We start from the raw sequence: 15641 nt of genomic DNA on the forward strand, positions 1-15641 counted from the left end.
AAAAGTCTAAAGGAAAAAGAATAGCCTATTTTTTAAAAAAGTAATACACACTAAAGTATTTAAGGGAGCACAGAGGCATGGTGTCTGCACATTGTTCACAAAAACCATGCCCTCAAATGTATCCGGACCAGCATTTTCAGAGAGAGACCAGGCTGACGGACAGCCTCCACCTCCAGGGCGATTCTCTGCCTTGCAGGGCCTCGCGGGTGGAGTGGACTCTGGCTCTGTCTCCGTCTCTGCATAGCTAGCCGCTTCTCTTCAGAGAGCGAATGAGAGTGCTAACTGTGACATTGGTCTTGAAACCTGGCAACACTAAGAGCCAGGGGAGCTGGCCACGGCTGGGGCGTCGGGCGGGAAGGGGCTCACACAGATGGCGTTGATGTCCGACTCGTGGCCCGTGAAGGTCTGACGGCAGGTCCCCTCCCGCACGTCCCAGAGCTTGGCGCTGGCGTCACAAGCCCCCGAGATGACGAGTTTGAAGTCGGGAGAAACGGCCAGGCTCATGCAGTCACCCGTGTGGCCCACAAACACCGTCTTCTGCTGCCCCGTCTCTATATCCCACAGCGCACTGCGGGAGGGAGGAGAGGCACCGTCCCTGAGAAAGGCCACTTTGCACCCGGGCCAGGGCTGGCCCCCACTCACCCAGAGCATGGGTCCTCACCACGTGGTGTCCCCGGAGCTGGTCACGATGTTGTTGTCGTCCAGGAACCGGCAGCAGGAGAGGTAACCTGGTGGCAGTGTTTGCAAGGACAGAGTCACCATCTGCCAGGGGCCTGAGGTCCCGGGACTTTGGGATGGAGAGGGTCCACTCACCTGTGTGCGCGGAGAGCTCCCGGCTGACCTTGACGCTGCCCTCCCGGGATCGGAGGCTATAGATGGAGCACATGTTGTCCAGTCCCCCGCATGCCACAAAGTTCCCCGAGGGGGCGTAGGCACAGGTCATGACCCAGGAGGAGCGCAGTGGGATGGCGTGCACCTGCGGCAGGGTGGGTTTGAGCAGAGGAGCCCCTGGCTGAGCTGGCAGCCGGTACCCCAGCAAGGTGGTCAGGGAGCCAGGCTGGTACCTTATTGGTGGTGTAGGTGTCCCATACGATCAGCTTCCCGTCCTGCGAGGCGCTTACCAGCAGCCTGGGAGAGGGAGCCGTGTCACCCAGCGTCTCCTGCCTGCCTGCTTCCCCCTCCCCACCCCCGGCCTCTCAAGCCTCACTTGGAGTCAGTGGCCCAATGCATGGCATAGATCTTGGCCAGGTGCCCCCTTAGTGTCCGCCTCGTCCGCATCTGGACTCGCCCCACGACCTCCAGGCCAGACACCAACTGTGGAGAAAGGGGCATTGGAGGTCAGTGGGCAGGGGACATGGCAGGACCTGTGTTACAGCCGTAGACTAGTATATGCTGGTTTTGCTCCTGGTCATCCCCACCCCATCCCCCACCCCCTGCCTTAGAGAAATGAGTCTTCTTGGTCCCGTTGGGGGAGAGAGGCCCCAGCACCAGTGGTGGGCACGTAAGGGCTGAACAATGGCTCGAGCAGGGGCTGGGGGAGAGCGAGGGCTGTTTGGTAGGTGGTCTTCCTGATGGAAGACTCCCGCTTGGCCCACCTCGCTAAACACAGACTTGGGCTCAACACTGCAGTGTGGCCAGCTCTGTCACTGGGCACCCCCGGGGCACCATGACTCTAGCTGGAACCTCTTGGTACCTGAGCTGCCCTGAAAACTCTGACCAGCTTTTAGACTTAGACAAGGGTTTCCGAATCCACAATTGACTTGCCATTGACTTGCTTTGTGCTCTTGGGCAAGTTTCTTGCCTTCCCCACGTGCAAAATAAAGCCTTATCCCAGGGTTGTGAAAATGAAAAGCGATTTAGCCCAGTGTCTGGCTCAAGGGCCGTGGTCTGGGTTACCACTAACTGAGACATGCCATGATTTTACATAGAACAAAGAAAGGAGAGGGGGTGCTGTCAGCTCTCCCCTGAAGGCATCATCCTTGGTTAGACACCTCTCAGATGTCAGAATGTGGAGAAACCGCGTGTCTGAATTGATGAACTAGCACATTGAGCAACTGTTGGCGCTAATGTCTCCAGGGCTTTTCCATTTACAAAGTCCCTTCATCCTCCGACCCTGCCTGGGAGGTGGAGGACCAGGAGAGACAACGTCTGCATCCTGGTATCTTTAGCCTCTAACACAGCGCCCAACTGAGTCGCTCTCTAACCAGATGTTGCTGCATGAATTCACCAGCCGCCCGGGCTCAGCCTGAGGACATGCTGTCCCTCGTGTTCAGTACCTGCTTGGGGCCGGTCAGGGCATTCCCAGCCTCACCCCTCACGCCCTGCCCTCCGGGGGACAGGAGGGCTCACCTCTGCCAGCGTGCTATCCGCACAGGCTTTCCTGGCACCCTAGGGGAAGCAGACATCAGACAGGGGCACGGGCAGGGGAGGGGTGGGCCTCGAGGGATGAGGGTTTGGGGCTCGGGTCGACAGTATGCAACCCAAGATCGGGAGGTGGCTGGTCAGTGGTCTCCAGGTGTCATTCAAGAGAAAACCCAGCCCCCACCCCTAGGCCACACTCCCTCCTGATTCTGGTTCAGTGCTAGGGGGGGGGGACCCTGAATGGGAGGGCTCTGGGGTTACTGCAATCTGCTTCTTGAGCTGCTCTGCCTCCTGCCGCAGTTGCTCCATCTCTCCCATGGCCGCCAGGTCAAGGAGCTGCGCCTGCTCCTGCGGGGAACATGGGCTGGTCATTGGGGAACTTCCAAACACCCTGCCCCGGACTCCTCAGGAGGGCTGAAGCCCATGCCAAGAATGGGGAGATAAATGGGGTACCCATCCCCCCTCCCTCCCTGGGTCCTCAATATCTGGAGTCCTGTGCATTCACTCCTACCCCTGCCTGAATGCTTCCCCTACCCCCACCCCCCAAGGCCTCAGTCCCAGAGCACAGAGCCCACCAGCCCCCTCTTACTTGGGCTCTGGCTGGATCTCTCCCGGGCTGCCCGCTCCAGTGCTCAGGCACCTTCTTACTCCCTAGCTGCAAAGCCGGCGCTCACCTGGCCCAAGGCTGCCAGACAGGTGGCCTGGCCTGGCCCAGACTAGGACCAGCAAGCGAGCTGGGGGTGGGGGTGGGCGGTGACAGTGACCAGGAGGCAAATGGAATCAGCTGCAGTGGAGGGGAAAGAGCCAACCACTCCAGAGACCTGGGCCTGCAGACTAGGGTGGGGTGAGAAGTGGGAGGAGTGGGGTGAGGGGTGGGAACCTGGCTCTGGAGAGGGGAGAGGCCCCTAGGACCCGACTGCCTGAGAGGGAGGGAAGTGGGAAGGGTGCTCTCCTGGTCTGTCTCTGAGGCTGAGAGAGGCCCATGGGATTAGAGTAAAGCTGCGAGGATTAGGTGTTGACGTTTGGAAGGGGTGCATGGGAGCAGCATCAGCCAGGGCTCCAGCACCCCCAGACCTGGCCCCCACCGGGACCAGTCCATAAGGGGGAGTATGAGTGTAGAAGGAGCCTCAAAGGTGGCCCTCAGCCGCCTCAGGGGTGGGGGGAGCACAGGGAGGTGCAGTCAGGAGCTGAGATTAGAGGGGGGCTGATCTGGATAATCCTACTTCTGAACAAACCCCAACCAGCTGCCCTCAGGTCTGATCCTGGAGCGGGGTGGGGAGAGGTAGAGGGGATCCCTAGAAGATGGTTGGGCTGCCTATTACCTTGGGGGGAGGAATTAAGGGAAACCCCATCCTCTGTGCCCCTGACTCATGAGGTCCTGCTGGGGCTGTGGAGGCAGGAGCCAGAGGGGCCTGGTTGCCCCAGCTGAGCGGAGGACAGGGAACAGCTGCCAGGCTGGGGTGCATTTGCATGAGGGGAGCAGGTGGTGAGATTTCCCTGACAAATCTCAGCTTGAGCACCCTACCTCCCTCGGGAGGCCCAGAGACACCTGCCTCCTCCAGGCCAGCCCCAGCCACCTGACCGCACAGGCACAGAACCTGAAGACACCCAACCGAGCCCCACGGAGGGGTCTGAATGTTCTTTATTGCGCAGGCTGGGGTGAGGGGGACCAGGCAGCCCCGCCCCCTCCTTGTGGAAAGTAGGCAGTTCTGTGCCCTCTGCCATTTCTGCTCAGGGAGCCATGATATCCCCAGTCAGTGGGGCCAGGCCTGGGAGCTCTGGGCTAGTCAGTGCAGTGTCCTTGGAAGCCTGGCCTGGGCTGGACCCTGGGCCCCAGATGGTGGGAATGCACGGACAGCAGTCGATGTTGGGCTCCGAATGTTCCCCGGAGCCCTCCGCATGTCTGGCAGTCACATCCTTGGGGGCTGGGACAGCCCCTCACAGCTCCTCCCGGACCCGAGGGGGCTTCCCCGCTTTGCCTTGGACCCGCTGCAGCCTGGGGCTGGGGGGCTCTGGGGCAGGGCCTCTGCTGGGCATTTTCTCCTCCTCCTCCTCCTCTTCCTCGGTCTTCTCGGATTCCTGCAGCAGCGCCTTGGCCTCCGCCCACTCCTAAGGGTGGTGGAAGAGACTGGCCCCATGAGCCGCAGCCCACCCTGCCCCAAAGACCCCTGCTGGGGGCCGGTCAGTTCATTCCCCTGGCCCACAGGGACCCTCCCCACCCACAAGAACCCCCCACCACTCCCTCCCTCTGCAACCCCTCACCTGTTCCCTGTGCTCAGGTGCCCACGTGTGCCACAGTGCCAGAGCACAGCGCCGACCGCGGGTCACAGCCCACACACCATGGGGATTCTCCCCACCAGCGCTGAAGGCTACCAGGCGTCCGCAGCGAGGGCGAACCTGAGCCTGGAGGTGAAGGCGGGTTCAGGCCCGGCAGGGCCCTCTCAGAGAGCTTGGCCTTTGCTCTTAATGGCAAGGGGGGTCAGTGGGCAGGAGCTGCATTGAGTGGGTCCACTCTCTCATCCATTACTCAGCACTTAGTCTCCTCATCCCCTGCCCTGGGTGCCCTGGATTTTCAACCCTTTGGGCCAGTGTGTGGCGCAATCCGAGGCTTAGGGTGCCAGGCCAGAACCTCAGACAGGTGTTTTGCACCCCAAGGAGGATGGGCACTACCGGCATCTGGGTTGCTCGGGTGGGTCTCTAGGACTCAGAATTGACTTGCTGGCTGGCGTTTGAAATGTTATTTGAGCTATGGACTCCTTCCATGATCGGTATGGAAGGAGAACTTGGGTTATATAAAAAAAAAAAAAAAAGAATTGGCAGCAATGGTTTGGTTTTGGGTCTGGGGGGCGAGGGGAGGACGGGAGGAGGGAAGGTCATCGGGTAAGACAGAGCGTCACCAAAAGCTCACTGCCAGAGTCGGTTCTGGCTCCTTGTGACTTCACAGGACAGAGTAGAACGGCCCCTGTGGGTTTGAGACTAACTCTTGATGAGAGTAGAAAGCCTCTTCTTTCTCCTGCAGAGCGGCTGGTGGTTTTGAACTGTTGACCATGCAGTGAGCAGCCCAACGTGTAACCCACTCTGCCACCAGGGCTCCTCACGACACAACATTAGGCAAATAGGAACGACTATCCCTCTCCATCTCCCAATTCTAGACCCTGGTTTCCACCTGGAACATTCCCCGATGCAGGAACAGGGAGAAAGCAGTCCTATCAGCTAACATTTAAGAGCTGTTTATTTTGCTGGCCTCAGCTCTCTCTTTTGGTCTAATCTACTCTAGACAGTAATCCTTTAAAATCGGCACTAGTGTTAACACACACACACACACACACACACACAAATAGAACCTCAGGCAGGTGAGCAATCAAAGCTGCACTAGGGGCCAGCAAACCCAGCAGTGCTCCAGCCCCATGTCCATCTTGCTGTGGGGAAGGGGTATTTCCAAGTTCCCTACATCCTCGGAATAGGGACCTGGCTTTCCTGGAGGGGCCCTGCCGACTGCGCTTCAGCCCCATCTCCTTCGGGGTGCAGGCCCACACCACCCAGAGGACTGAGAGGCCAAGAGAGCCCACTGGTGGCCCCTGCACTCAGAGGCTGGTAAGGAGGGCTGGAGACCCCGAGGGGAGAGGGTTTAGGTGGCCCCAGCCATTTCCCTGCATTTGCCTCTGGGAACCTTCTGTTTTGAATCCTGACCCCACACCTGGCTCCCTGTTACATGTCCCCCGCCCCCACCACTCCACGTACCGTGACCGTCAGCGCGTTGGGCTCCGTGAAGAACAAGTTCCCACCTTGGAAGTCATCGTTGAGGTAGAGGATTCCACTGGGCGGGAGCAAGACAGGAGGTGGTGAGCCCCCCAGCTCAGGCCTGCTGTGGCGGGGGTGGGGGTGGCCCTCTCTCTGGCCATGTGTCTGGCGCCTAGCAGGGCAGCTGCCCACCTGTAGTCACGATAGGTGTAGGCTGGGGGCTCCTGCCAGCACTCTCCGGTATCCGGGTCCAGGATGCAGTTGTCCGCGTGCACGGGGTGACTCAGGTCCATGCGTTGCTCTTGCTCTCCTGTCAGGCAGAGGGGCTTTGTCCAGGGCCTCTGTGCCCACCCACCGCCCCCAAGGACTCACACCGCCCACCGCTCCCAGGCCTGGCAGAGCAGAGCAGTAAGGGGCTCCTTGGGAAAGGGCTGAGGGCGGCTTGCGGTTACCGGCTATGGCGCTGCGGCACACCAGGTGCGTGAAGGAGAGGTGCAGGGGCCGCCCCGGGGAGAAGTAGGCCTCTGTCACTGCCCGCGAGTGCTCACTCGCTTCCAGAAGCAGCTTAGCACCCTGAGTGCTCACGGCCCCAGCCCGGGCCAGCTGCAGGGGTGAAAGGAAGAGCAGGCCATTGAGCGGTGACCTCCACATGGGGAGGCAGCCCCCTCCCTCAACCCAAACTGTTCCTTCAACCATGCAGACCCCGGGTCCTCAGTCCTGGACGTGGATCTCAGGCCCAGGACTCCTCCACCCCTGCACACCCAGTCCTGGGGCCTCCTCTCACCTGCACAGCCTTCAGCACCGTGAGCCCCTCGAAGTGCTCGTGGCGGGTGTGAGGGGAGCGGCGGCCTTGGTAGCCCGACCTGGCCCCAGCCCCAGCTGCATCCTACATGGGAAGGAGTTATCTCCGAGGCGCTGGCCCCAGGTGGCTCTGCCATCTTCCCTTGGCCGCCCACTGCTGAGGGGGCCAGGAGCGCTCAGTGCCTGCTGTGGGCCCTGCCTGAACTGTCACTCCAGTCTATCCACTCGGGACAGGGCTGGGGCAGGGAGACCTTGACCATCCATCCCGGACTGCCACATCAGCTCAGAACAGAGGCAGTCTCTAGAAACCGACCCCGAACAGGGAGCTTGACTGTCAGGGCAGGTCCTGGCAGGAAGGTGGGGAAACAGCACCTGCCGGAGCATCCCTGTCCGGTCTCTTGCACGTGGCACCTTCTTGGTGAGGCCAGAACCCTGTGGCTTCAACTGCCTCTTGACACCGAGTCCCAACACGGGGCTAGTATCTCCTGAGTGACTCCGTATTTGGACATCTAGAACCAGGAGCACCGCCTCCCCCACTTCCCTGTACCTATTTGAATCTCAGTAAAGGTACCGCACACAAACCCATCTGTGAGAGACCGGTCAGTTGCCTACGTCACCCAACCTATTTTCAGTCGATCCTTAAACACGTGTGTACACACCCAGGTTCTGTTCTAGGCCCTGAAGATAGAACTACAAACAAGAACAAGAAAAAAAAGAACCACGAACAAGAAAAGGTCCTTGCTCATATGGACCTTGTATTTTGAGATAAAAGCTGAAAGGAGTAAATAAGTAGTGAATCATGGTGAAAAATGCTACAAAGAACATTCTAACCGGGCTTTCAGCTCGTGAGACTCAAACAGGGTCAGGGGCGGATCATTGGGGAGGTGACATCTAAATGGGCACTGAAGGATGCTCTGGAGTCACGTGAGATTTGCAGAGGAAACAGCCATTGCAAAGGGCCTGGGGTCAGCATCAACTGAGTACGTGGTTGGTGTCAGGTGCTGCCTGTGTGCAGCATAAAGCTTGGTCGAATGGGCCCTAGCTTAGTACCGTCAAGTCCAGTACTTGGGAGTTATCCTGCACTCTTCTCACCACCGTCCACACGCAATCCTTACATTTGATCTCTCTTTGATATCCGCCCTCTCCGCTCCATCCTCTTAAAACGAAGGCCTGACAGAAGGCAGCGGTACTCAGGCCTTACTCCAAGTCTCCGCCATGTCTGTCCCATCTCTCCCAGGGCATTCTGCACACTGCCACGAGAGTGCTCCACCTAATTAGGGAGCCCAACGTCCTTCCCACAGCGGACAGCCTGCCACGCCTCTCTCCCAGAGTGACTCAAAGCAGAAATGCGGCCACCGGGTCAATTCCGACTCTTAATGACCCTACAGGACCGGGTAGAACTGCCCCTGTGGGTTTCTGAGACTGTCACTCTTCACGAGAGTAGAAAGCCTTGTCTTCCTCCCTCAGAGCAGTTGGTGGGTTAGAACTGCTGGCCTTGGGGCGAGCAGCCTAACAGGTAACCCCCAAGCAGCAGCAGGGCACAGGGTTTGAGTTGCCTGCCTTCAGGTGGAGGAGCCTGGGGGTGAAGTGGGTTCAGCATGTGCTCAGCGAATGGGTGCAGGCTGCATTGTTGATGCTGTCAGGTGCCAGTGAGCCGGCCCACGGCAGCCTTGTGCACAACAGAATGAAGCCCTGCCTGGTCCTGCGCCGTCCTCGCTGAAGACGTAAGCTTCCTACCCGTGTAGGCAGCCTGGTGAGTGTGGCTTATTCAATCCGCACTAAGGGAGCCATCAGCCTCCTCAGGAAAGGCATCTGGGTGGCTGCCACTGACCAAATCTCAGCTAACCAAGGGACCCTTACCCAAAAAGCACCTATTGGGGAGGGGGGCCTTCATGTTGTTTGCTTTGTTGCTTCTATCACTTTCTCGTCGAATTCCTTTGTAAATAAAATCCACTCGCTGTGGCTACATTCAGAGAAGGAACTTGTCCATACCTGAGGGGCAGCTGCAAGGACAGTCCCAGCTAGGGAGGGTGCAGGCCAAGAGCCCAGAGGTCCGTCCCTGCAGCCAGCCCTGCCACCCGGCAGCAGCCTGCTTTACTCACAGTGGCCAGCTGCAGCAGCAGCCCACACTCGGCGGGGGTGAGCAGCCCGTCCAGCACGGCTCGCTCAGAGCCGTTCAGCTGGCCCGCATCCTGGGTCAGGCTTACTCCCTCTAGGAGAAGGGCATCTGAAAAGAAGGGCAGGCTGAAGGTAGTCGGACATCCTGAGGGCAGGCCCAGCCGTACCTGGTAGCCCCCAGGCCCTCTGGTTCCTGCTTCCCACCCTCCCAGAAACTCACCCTTCCAATGGGTCAAGGGGCTTGGCTGCGGAGGCTCGTGGTCCCAAGGCCTCTTCTCCTGATCCTCTCTCAGGAGCGAGAGACACGCTCAGTGGATGCCCAGAGCAGGATAAACCCACCCTCCCCAGAGGCAGCTCCCCTGCGCCACCCTCCACCCACTCCCCCTGTCCCACCTTCCACCACGGAGCATCTCCTACCTGAGCTTTTCTCTCAGTGCCTCGGGGACAACAGCTGCCGGTGTCCAGGGATCCTGGGAGATGGTCAGAAAGTTCCCATCACCTACCATGCTCAGCCCTGGGGGATCCCTGACGTGAGACTCTGATCAAATCACATAAAGGTTCCCTTCTACCCAAAGGGGAAGGCCTGGACTATCAGGAACTGGGGCTTTGGGTCAAACTCTGTAATAATAATCATTAATGCTAAAAACCACAGTAAAACAAAAATAAATAAAACAAAACATAGCTTACAAAAGGGCTTACTAAAAAAAAAAACAACAAAAGGGCTTACTATTTGTCTGATGCTAGTCGAAGAGCCATGGATCCCTGGTAGTGTAGAGGGGTACTTGTCGGGCTGCTAATCGCAAGGTCAGCAGTTCAAACCTACTCGCTGTTCCTCCAGAGAAAGATGAGGCTGTCTGCTAAGCCTCAGAAGCCCCATGCAGCAGCTCTGTGCTGTCCTACAGGGTCACTAAGACTTGGCTCAATGGTGGTGGGTATGGTGGGGTCCTCTCAGAGCTCTTACCCAGAATGAATGGAATGGATCACGTAATGGCCACAAGAGTTGGGAAATAGAGACTATCAGTGTGCCCATTTAGAAGTCGAGGCCTCTCAGAATGTCAGTGACCGACTGGGGAAGGATTTGAACCAGCTCAATGAGTCTAGACTCCATATTTTTCCAGAGTCTCAACAGTGTTATTTCTCGTCTGGCTCCCCACGGGGAGCCACGTTGTGATTGGAGGACCCTAAGTTCTCTCCCTGGGGCCCTCAGAGGCAGCCGCCTCCAGGTTCACTCCTCCCTCCTAAAGGGAGGCCAACACCAGTGCCAGGAGTCCGTCCACGCTGCAGGCCACGACCCTGGCCTTGCCAGGCACCGGTGAGCCTCTAGGGCGGCAGCCCCTGCAGTCCAAAAATATTCCATTCTCTTAACCGGTGGCACTCAGCCACTGAAAGAATGTTTGACTGGCATGGCCCAGGGGGTGCTGTCAATCCTACTGCGTGAGGCTAGAATGCTGGCAACTCTTGTCATGCAGAGAGCACCCACCCACAGCCTCCTCCACTGGATGCCCACAGAGCTGTTGGGCCCCCAGAGCCCTGAAGGTGGGACCCATGGTGGGTTCTGTCCCTGCACAACTGGGACACCTGCGTCCCTTCCCAGCCCCACACCAAACCCAAGCCAGGCCCACTGCCATCAAGCCCCTTGCAGCACGACAGCAATCTTAGAGGGCAGGGCAGAACTGCTCCATGGGGTTGGGAGACCGCTCACTGGCCTTCCGGCTGACCACAGGGTTTCTGATGGTTGTAGTTGTATAATCTGTTGTCAATCTGAGACGATTAAGAGTGAAGGGATGGAGTTTAACCTGTCAGTCAGGTCTGGCTTGATGACCTCAGTTGGAGGCGCTAAGGAGATAAATAGCTTGCTGGAGGCGGACACGCGCACACTCCCTGTGAGACATTCCTGATGATGAGCCTGATGGAGCTATGCTGATGGCAGCCAGGACCCTGAAGCTTGAGGAGCCACGTGGAGACCCATGCCAGCACTGAGATCCTTCCCCGACACTATGTCTTAGAAAACTCTCCATCCCCTGGCCTGGGATCTTCCTGCATTTGGCATCATTGCATGTGTTTTGTGAGTCTGAAGAGGGCTTTATAGCTTGATATCGGATATATGAGCATATCGGACGTATCAAGACTTATATATAGACTTGATCTGGACTGGGCTGGGATATTGTCTCAATATTCAACCACTCTTGTATACAAAGCTCTTATTTATACACATATGAGTGTCCATGAATTTGTTTCTCTAGTCTACCTGGACTAACACATTGACCTATCAGTTGGCAGCCCAGTGCTTAACCCACTGTGCTACCAGGGCGCCTTCCAAGCTCCACAGACTGTGTGCGAGCCAGATGGCTAAGGCATGGGAAAGTCTGCTACAAAACGCAGTGACAAATGCAGCCCATTCTTATTATCTCCCCCCTTGGCAGTGCTCAGGGGCGAGAGGGGTGTGACAGGACAAAAGGTGGGGTTCCTTACAGGATCCTGGAAGCTGGTCCCCAGGTGCTCCATGGCATAGTAGAGCTGTCTCTTCTCCCCCAGGGATCGCAGGATGAAGCTCTGGATGTCCTGAACAGAGGGGGTTGGATGACAGGGAGAAGACGAGAGACAAGAAGTGCAGTGTGTGCGTGTGTGAAGGGGTGGGCAGGAAACTACCTGCCCCTAAACGCTTCACGATGCCTTTGGATTCAACGTCCCTTCGCTAGCAGGTGCAGAGCGGACGTGTGTGTGTCTGTGTGCGGGACGGAAGGCAGAAATGAGGTGGAAGGGAGAAGAGTGGGTATGGCAGGTGACTCCGAAGTAGGATCTGAAGTGGGGAGCAGGAAGTGGAGACAGATTTGGGATGTGGGATTAGAGACTAGGGTGCTCAGGGAAGAGATGGTACTGTGAATTCAATTGTGTCCCCCCAAATATGTGTTGGAATCCTAGCGTCTGTAGCTCTCACCCTACCCATTCAAGCTGTACGCTGGGCAGATCATTAGAGAAGCGGGCTTATATGAAGGAGAGTGTGGCATCAGGAGTGGAGGAAGGCTTATTAACCATCTGTGGTATGCAGATGACACACCTTGCTTGCTGAAAGGGAAGAGGAATTGAAGCGCTTGCTGATGAAGGATTGCAGCCGTCAATGTGGATTAAAACTCAACGTAAAGAAGACCAAACTCCTCACCATTGGACCAATAGGGAACAGCATGATAAATGGAGAGACGGTTGGCATTGTCAAGGATTTTGTCTTGCTTGGATCCACAATGAATGTCATGGAAGCAGCAGTCAAGAGAGCAAAGGACCCATTGCATTAGGGAACTCTGCTGCATAAGACCTTTATAGAGCATTGAAAAGCAAGGAGGTTACTTTGAGGACTAAGGTGCACCTGACCCAAGCCATGGTGTGAGATGCATGAGAAAGTTGGACACCGAACGGCTCCTGAAGCTTGATGCATTTGGATGGTGGTGCTGGTGACGAAGATCGAAAGTACCATGGACTGCCAAAGGGACAGACACATCTGTCTGGGAGGAAGTAGGGCCAGGGTGCTCCTTAAAGCTAAGGGTGGGAAGACTCCGGCTTACATACTTTGGACATGTTGTCGGGGGAGACCAGTCCCTGGAGAAAGAATCATGTTTGGTAAAGTACAGGGACCCTTTAAAGAGCTAGACTGACACCACGGCAACAACAACGGAACAATGGTGAGGCCGGTGCAGGACCGGTCGGTGTTTCCTCCTGCTGTGCACAGGGTCACTGTGGGTCAGAACTGACTGGCTGGCACCTAACGATGACCAACAACGTATCTGTGGATGTCAGCTACGGTAACACCGTGACTTTACATCGGGTCAAATGTGTTCAGCTAACATAATGTCAATTCTGCTGAGACTGTGCCAGTGTAGGGCGGATCCTAAACCTAATCACTTCTGAGCTCTTGAAAAAAACAAAACACAAACGAGTAGCTACTGAGGCATTCCCACACAGGGGAAGACAGACTTCACGTGAGCATCTTGTGCAAGCTAAGGAACTAAGAACAGTGACTGACCAGGGAGGAACCAACAGAGCTGAGACCCTGATTTAGATGTTGAAAGTATTTCTGTTCTTTAAACCCATCCGTTTGTGGCATTTGTGCTACAGTCAAAACACCCGGCCCAAGCACACTGCCACCGAGTTTATTCCAACCCAGAGTGCTCCTCCCTGCAGGGGGTTCTGTGAGAGCCTGTAGCTGGTGAGTTTGAACCACCAACCGTGTGGTTATCCACCCAATGCTTATCCCACAATGGCACCAGGTAAAGATGCAAGCAGGACCGGATGTGGGAGTGGGTCCAGATCCAGATGCAGGTCCAAGCCAAGGTCTCAACTATATTTGTTGGATGTAGAGTTACTTCACAGGGGACGTGTGGGGCGGGGGTTACCTCTCTTGGCCCAAGGCCGGGTCTCGGCTCTCCTAGCTGGGCCTGGTACTGTTCCAGGGCCTTCTTGGCAGCCTCATCCTCAGGGTAGAAGAGCAGGACACTGAGGACATTTTCCACAGCCTGGGTCAGATTCCCCACTGGAGATGGAGTACCAGTGGGGAAGGGGGGCGGGAAGAGACAGCAATGATCCTTAGACAGAGGCAGAGCTGGAGAAGACAGATGGTCTCCCCAGCACCAACCAGTTCCAAGAGTCCCTCGGCCCTGCCCACCTGACAGGCATGTTCATCAACTGCTTTTTTTCAAAAGCTTACTCAAACATACCTTAGCAGAACAGAGTTCAGAGAGGCAGAGGAGAGGAGAGCACAGAGGCAGGGGAGAAGCAGAAAGTCAGAAGCAGCCCTGGGAGCCTCTCTTGAGCTTTTCCCAAGGAGGAGAGCCATGGAAGTCAGTCCGCTGGGCACCTGACAGGAAGCTACAGATCCTGAGACAGGTGGGAAGGATGGAGACAGCAGGCTCAGGATGATGGCAGGGGCAAAGCCTCCCTCCCCACAGTGCCTACCCCAGTGGCCTCCAGAGCCCACCATTCTGTAACTGACCCTGAGCGTAGGCCTCATGCAACCACCTCAGCTGGCTGGGAAGGAAGTCTGGGACAGGGGAACTTCGACCAGGACGTGTGGCTGTGTCCCTGACACAGCGCTGCCGGCATTGCAGGACCCGAATCCAGTGCCCTGCAGAGGAAGCACGTGAGCCAGTACGCTTGTGTTGTGGCTTGTGTTGTGGGGGGCTCCTCCCTCTGGTACTCTGAGCTCCTACCTGCAATGGCTTCATACAGGCCGCCCTGGCTCCAGGCGCCATCCTCCTCCTCCTCCACGTCCTCCTGCTGCTGCGCCTCAGGCCCCTCACAGTCAGCCCTGCAGCGCTCCATCTGGGACAGGCTCTCCTGCAGGGCTTCTTCCAGCCTGGGCAGTGCCAGCCCTGCCTCCTGTCGCTCCAGCAGTTCCAGGCCTGCATCATAGGCTGCCTATAGGGGAGGGGCCCTCAATTACTTGAGACCCTGGGTTGTGCCTAACAGGGTTGGGGAGTGGGTTGTGGGTTTCATTTGGGGCATGAATTCTGTCCCTCTTCACCTTCGGGAAGGCAGGGAGGGGTCTCAGAATCAGAACCTTCCAACACTAGCCTTTAGACATGCGAAGGGAAATAATAGCCCCAAAGAGGGACTCCCCAGCCAGGGTCCAGATGCCCAAGCTGCCTAGGGCCAAAAGCTGGGGGGGTGGGGGTGGCGCTGAGGGTCTCACCCAATGTGGGGGTGTCTCCAGATCCCGAAAGCTCTGGGGCCGGACTCCCGACATGCGGCGGTACTTAGCTATGTCCTCCCGCATCTGCAAGTGTGTTGGGTTGGCTACAAAGAACGTGTGTGCTGCGGCTGCGGCCAAATCCAATTTCTTCAACTGTGGGAGGGATGGGGGGGCGTCAGTGTCCTGAGGTGGGGCTGCTAGACCACTGCCCCACCACCAACAGCCTCTGCAGACCTAGAATTCACTCTGGGCTGCCCCAGGAGCCTGGGGGGTGGGCCTGTCAGTCAGAGCAGGCCCCACTCTCCCACCTCCAGGCCGCCTAGAAACCAGCGTGCTCAGGGGTGTGGTCATCAAGGTGTGGGGCCATGGGCGGAAGGGCTCAGGGTCTCAGTTTGAGTGACAACGTGGTAGGGATGGCTACAAGTGAGTAAGCAGCTGTTTAGGACCCTGAGGTGGACATAGCAGCCCCCGCCCACCACCAGCCACGTAGGCAGCTGCCGCTAATACCAGCAGTCCCGCAGCCCGGCCCTCCGTGCGCTCGCTCCCGTCTCCCAGGGCTCGCTCCTGCCCCAGCGGAACCGCCCCTTTCAAAGGTCCCACCCACCGCCGGCTCCGTCCCCACCCCAGAGGGACGCTCACCCCCACGCAGCCTTAAGTGAAATTTCAGGTCCCACGATCGCCCCCCGTCGACCTGGGCTCCCGCGCTCCCTAGGCTCGCCCGTTGCCCACCCCCCGGGGGTTCTCTCCAGGGTCTGGAGGACCCACACAATGCAGAGGGCCGCGATCGCCCAGGGCCCGATGCCCACCTCCCGCCCTCGGGGGGCGGGCTCCCCGCACCTGGTAGTAGGCCCTCTGCAGGTAGTTGTAGGGCTCCCGGCGGCGGAAGGCGTCCCGGAGCGCGCGCCCCACGCGCAGCCGCGCCGCGCCCCCGGGGCCCAGC

The 15641-nt window shown here is 57.8% G+C and overlaps 2 protein-coding genes across 3 annotated transcripts in view; both read right to left on the reverse strand.

Moving 5' to 3' along the window:
• The window catches only part of GNB3 (G protein subunit beta 3), a 5602-nt gene extending 2825 nt beyond the window's left edge, over positions 1–2777 (reverse strand). Inside the window, exons 1-6 of one of the 2 annotated variants that reach the window (XM_045296021.1) lie at positions 2350–2777; positions 1208–1314; positions 1065–1128; positions 814–976; positions 662–728; positions 367–568 (exon numbers count right to left, since the gene is read on the reverse strand). In XM_045296021.1, coding sequence (XP_045151956.1) covers positions 367–568; positions 662–728; positions 814–976; positions 1065–1128; positions 1208–1278 — 567 coding nt within the window. In that variant the 5' untranslated portion in view covers positions 1279–1314; positions 2350–2777. Of the gene's footprint in view, positions 1–366; positions 569–661; positions 729–813; positions 977–1064; positions 1129–1207; positions 1315–2276 lie in introns of both variants that reach the window. The other variant, XM_045296022.1, reaches the window with a different exon arrangement.
• Positions 2778–3972: 1195 nt separating this feature from the next.
• On the reverse strand, positions 3973–15637 carry P3H3 (prolyl 3-hydroxylase 3; the record flags this gene model as incomplete). The annotated part of the gene is made up of 15 exons (XM_004708232.2): positions 3973–4470; positions 4624–4764; positions 6103–6178; positions 6295–6412; positions 6555–6705; positions 6887–6988; positions 9006–9130; positions 9242–9309; positions 9439–9491; positions 11494–11583; positions 13407–13543; positions 14003–14134; positions 14220–14427; positions 14702–14854; positions 15539–15637. Coding segments are annotated over 15 exons (1824 nt in total), but the record flags the coding sequence as incomplete, so codon positions are not given.
• Positions 15638–15641: the final 4 nt, after the last annotated feature.

Source organism: Echinops telfairi, unplaced genomic scaffold (assembly GCF_000313985.2).
Source record: "Echinops telfairi isolate 266 unplaced genomic scaffold, ASM31398v2 ScPeMD7_7356;HRSCAF=8355, whole genome shotgun sequence".
NCBI lineage: Eukaryota > Metazoa > Chordata > Mammalia > Afrosoricida > Tenrecidae > Echinops > Echinops telfairi.